Here is a 4806-nt window from a genome sequence, read left to right on the forward strand (position 1 = left end):
CCCCCTGGACTGACCTATCTCCTCCCTACCTCCCCACCTACACTCACCTTTACTGGCTCCATCCCCGCCTCTTTGACCGGTCTGTCTCCTCTCCACCTATCTTCTCCTCTATCCATCTTCTATCCGCCTCCCCCTCTCTCCCTATTTATTTCAGAACCCCCTTCCCCTCCCCCTATTCTGAAGAAGGGTCTAGGCCCAAAACGTCAGCTTTTCTGCTCCTCTGATGCTGCTTGGCCTGCTGTGTTCATCCAGCTCTATACCTTGTTATCTCAGATTCTCCAGCATCTGCAGTTCCTACTATGTCTGAAAACTCACTGTTGCTTACTGCATTGTGATTCCTTCATGTAATCCTATTTTATGAAAAAGTCAGAAGTCACACGACACCAGGTTATAGTCCAAAGGTTTATATGAAATCACAAGCTTTCGGAGCGCGTGTTTTGTGGCTTCTGACCTTGCCCACCCTAGTCCAACACTGTCATCTCCATATCATATTTTAAGAAAGTTATTGAACGAAGTGAACATTATTGAAACCCACTTTCTAATACAACTCACGTTTAATATAGAAAATAGAGAAAATAAAATTTAAAAAGAATAAATCAATTGAGAAAGAAGTTGATTAAAATAAACTTACCTGCTATTAGACATGAGAAGAAGTTGACTATCCAAAAGTACATCACGCCCAGTTCAACTCACTCAGATAAGAATCTGACTTTACGAATGTATGTGACTAGTTTGATTAGAAATAACACTGGAAACATTTGCACGTTTTTTGAGTTAATGTTTGGTAATTGCAAACTTGTGTCAAAAATTTCAAGTGATACATTGGGATGTGACAGCTAACACTTTGATAACCAGAGGTAGGTAGTAACTCATCGCTGTTCACTCAGAGATGACTTTTCACGAGTAACCACATCCCACCAGTTGTACGATTCTCACTGCTCAAAGGCTTGAATCAGAAACTGCTACGTCAGTTCCTGTGATTAGATTGTACAATTACGGAATGGTAAAACTTCAACTACTCTTCAATGAAACTATTTAATCAATCTCACTTCTCTGTTTTCTCCCTACAACCTGAACATCTTTTTCCCTTCAAAGTGTTTCTCTGTTGTGTGATGCGTCTTTACTATGTAGCCCCAGCTCAGTTGGTGGAATAGTTATGCCCAGTGATGTCAACAGTATTGGTTCAATTCCTGGACTGGCTGAGGTTATCATGAAGGACTCTCTCCCGCACCTAGGGCATGGTGAACATTAGGTTAAACCACCACCAGTCATTTTTCTCTCTTTGTCTCTCTGTCCAATGAAAGAGGAGCCCGATGGCTTGGTTAGGCGATGAGGATTTTATCTTTACCTTTTAGGTTGGTATTTACAGGATCTAGTGTGAAGAAGGAAAACCACTAGCTAACTAGAAGAGAGGTAATAAGAACTGCCGATGCTGAGTCAGATATAACACAGTGTGGAGCTGGATGAACACAGCCGGCCAGGCAGCATCAGAGGAGCAGGAAAGCTGACGTTTTGGGTCAGGACCCTTCTTCAGGACTGGGGAGGGAGATGGGAGCACAGAAGTAAATGGGGGGGGGGGTTGGGGCTGAGGAGAAGGTAGGTGGGGTGGTGATAGGTGGATGCAGGTAGGGTGTTGTGGAGACTGGTCCATGGGAAGGGTAGGGTGGATATGTCAGGTCAAGGAGGTGGGGATGAGAGGGAGGGCTGGACTTGGGATGAGGCCGGGGGTGGGAAGGTTTTGAAGCTGTGAATTCTATGTTGAGGCCATTGGGTTGTAAGCTCCCGAGGTGGAATATAAAGTGTTGTTCCTCAAATTTTCATGTGGCCTCATTGTGACATTGGGGGAGGCTCAGAATGTCACCAAGGGAGCGAGAAGGGGTGTTGAAATCGCTGGCAACAGGAAGGTGGTGTTGATTGGAGCATATAGAGTGCAGATGCTCCATGAAGCAGTCATGGAGTCTGCACTGGGTCTCTCTGACGTAGAGGAGACCACATCAGGAGCAATGGATGCAGTGGACTAACTAGAAGAGACTTTTGTCTCAAGCAAAACATAGTTTAATGCATGATAGCAATCAAGTACGAGTTACATTTGTACATCAGACACTGCTTCAAAGACTATGAAGGAGACTTCAATGGTACATTTATCTCTTTCACTGTCCGGATCTATTCTCCCATTAGGCAATAACCATCTCCAATAAGACACAATCTGACCATCACTGAGTTCCCCACTGCCAATGTCCTGAGGGTTATCACTGACCAGAAACTGGACTGGCGAGTGATTAGGGGCTGCATGGTAGCTCAGTGGTTAGCACTGCTGCCTCACAGTGCCAGAACCCAGGTTCAATTCCAGCCTTGGACAACCGTCTGTGTGGAGTTTGCACATTCTTCCTGTGTCTGCTTGAGTTTCTTCCGGGTGCTCCAATTTCCTCCCACAGTCCAAAGATGTGCAGGTTATGTGGATTGGCCATGCTAAATTGTCCCATAGTGTTCAGGGAAGTGCAAGCTAGTTGGATTAGCCATGGGAAATGCAGGGTTACAGGGATAGTGTCGGGTTGGGTCTGAGTGAGATGTCCTTCGGAGCGTTGGTATGGACTTGATGGGCTGAATGGCTTTCTTCCACAGTGTAGGAATTCTATGATTCTATGAATATAAATGCAGTGACTGCAAGAGCAGGTCAGAGGCTCAGAATACTGCAACAAGCACCTCCTGACTCCCTAAAGCCTGTTCACCATATATAAGGCACAAGTCAGGAGTGCGATGCAATACTCCCCACTTGCCTGGATGGGGGCAGCTCCAACAACACTCAAGAAGCTTGACACCATCCAGGACAAAGCAGCCCGCTTGATTGGTACCATATCCACTCCCTCCACCACCAACGCTCAGTAACAGCAATGTGTATTATCTACAAGATGCGCTGCAGAAATTTACCAAGGCTCCTGAGGTAGCATTTTCCAAACCCATGACCACTTCCACCTGGAAGGACAAGGGCAGCAGACATACGGGAACACCACCACCTTCATACTCCCCTCCAAGACACTCAATCCTACTTGGAAATATATCGCCGTTCCTTTAGTGTCCCTGGGTCAAAATCCTGCAATTTCCTCCTTAATGGCATTGCGGGTCAACACACAGCAGGTGGACTGCAGCGGTTCAAGAAGGCAGCTCACCACCACCTTCTCAAGGGCAACTAGGGATGGGCAAGAAATGCTGGGGCAAACAGTGATGCTCACATTCCACAAGGGAATTTTTAAAAAGTCGATATGACATCATCGTATCGGGCAGCAGTTAATTCATTCCTCAGATTTAACCCTTTCAGAGCCTAACACCTTTGTGCAATATAATACCCTTTCCAGTCCCTTTTCTGAGAGTGTATTCCAAATCACAGCAACTTGCTGCATAAAAGATGTTTCCTCCACTTAAATCCAGATCTGTAACCAGAGCGAAAGCTTCATCATCAAGGCCCACTGGCTAATTAGAGGACAATAGCTCTTGTGGTAGCAGGGTCGGAGGGGAGGCAGTGGCCACAGCTGGAAGGATAGGTTTCAGACTCTCAGGACAGTGGAGAAACTCGAGACAGAAATCAGCATGGATGGGTGGAGGTGAGATTTCAGGGGGTGGCAAGAGGGAGAGAAAGAGAGATGAGTTTGGGCATGGAAATTTGCAGCAAGATCACGGTACGGGGTGGAATGAAGCACTCAGTGGGCTTTCCTTGCTCAATAGACAAAAAAAAAGCACTGCAGATTCTGGAAATGAGAAACCAAAACACAAATTGCTGGAGAAACTCAGCAGGTCTGGCAGCATCTGTGGAGAGACTCTTGGCGAGATGGTCTGACAGGGAGCCAGGTTGAAGTAGGCCCAGTGCAGGGAATCCTGGCATCATTGAAGCAGGGACTCCTGATTGTGGGACAAGTGTGGGTTCAGCACAGAATCCAACAGTGGCATTGGAGGCAGCATCGGCGAGGTGGGCCCTGTGGCGAAGGAATGGCACCAAAAGAGTGGCGACTCCTGCATTGTTGGGTCCGGCGCAGGCAACAGCGAGCTGATGGAAGAGGGGTGGGGGCACAGGTGTCATTGGTGGGCCAGCTCAGAGTTCAGGACTCTCTTTCAGTTATATCTTTTAACCTTTTTATTCTTAAACGATTCAAAATGGCAGTGGACTTTGGTTTTTCACTGTATTTTACTGTATTATTCACTGGAAAATGCAAGTGACAATAAATAAATCATTCATTCGTCAAGTTCCCAGAATGCAGTTCTGAAGAAGGGTCACTGGACCCAACGCATTGACTCTGTTTCTCTCGCCACAGACGCAGCCAGACCTGCTGAGTTTCTGTTTTTGTTTCCTTACCCAGTGCCCAGTCCCTCAAACAGGCCCTGAGGTGACAATCTGACCACTCTGCTCTGGCTGCTCCCATAGCCTGGGCCAATCCTAGTGGTAGGTGTGCTGAGGCTTTTAAGTGGCTGTTAATTGGCCAATTAAGGCCTCATTTGGCATTGAGACAACATGTTGACCCTGGGCTTCCTCCTGTAATTCCAGTAGAGGTGGAAAGGTGGGGGAAAGGAGGGAATGGGGGTCACATATGTGAAATAATGTCTTTCCTGCCTCCAGGCTCACTCCAGCAAGAACAGAAGATTGTGCCCGTTGACTATTTGGATCAATCAATCACTAGCAATCAGTCTATAACAGACTCATGCAGAAATGAGGAGAGCTGTTGGAGAGTTTTGGGAACCATTGGCTCAAAGTCAACTGGTTCTCTCATGTCACACTATGGGTCATGTCTCAAATCACTCTGACTTAAGGTGGTCATG

The 4806-nt window shown here is 46.7% G+C and overlaps 1 protein-coding gene across 2 annotated transcripts in view; it reads right to left on the reverse strand.

Annotated features, from left to right (window-relative positions):
• LOC109938865 (T-cell immunoglobulin and mucin domain-containing protein 4-like) overlaps positions 1 to 903 on the reverse strand; it is a 27473-nt gene extending 26570 nt beyond the window's left edge. For both annotated transcript variants that reach the window (XM_020537161.2, XM_048615316.1), the window contains exon 1: positions 632 to 903. In XM_020537161.2, coding sequence (XP_020392750.1) covers positions 632 to 674 — 43 coding nt within the window. In that variant the 5' untranslated portion in view covers positions 675 to 903. The remainder of the gene's footprint in view (positions 1 to 631) is intronic.
• Positions 904 to 4806: the final 3903 nt, after the last annotated feature.

This window comes from Rhincodon typus, chromosome 32 (genome assembly GCF_021869965.1).
Source record: "Rhincodon typus isolate 14 chromosome 32, sRhiTyp1.1, whole genome shotgun sequence".
Taxonomy (NCBI): Eukaryota; Metazoa; Chordata; class Chondrichthyes; order Orectolobiformes; family Rhincodontidae; genus Rhincodon; species Rhincodon typus.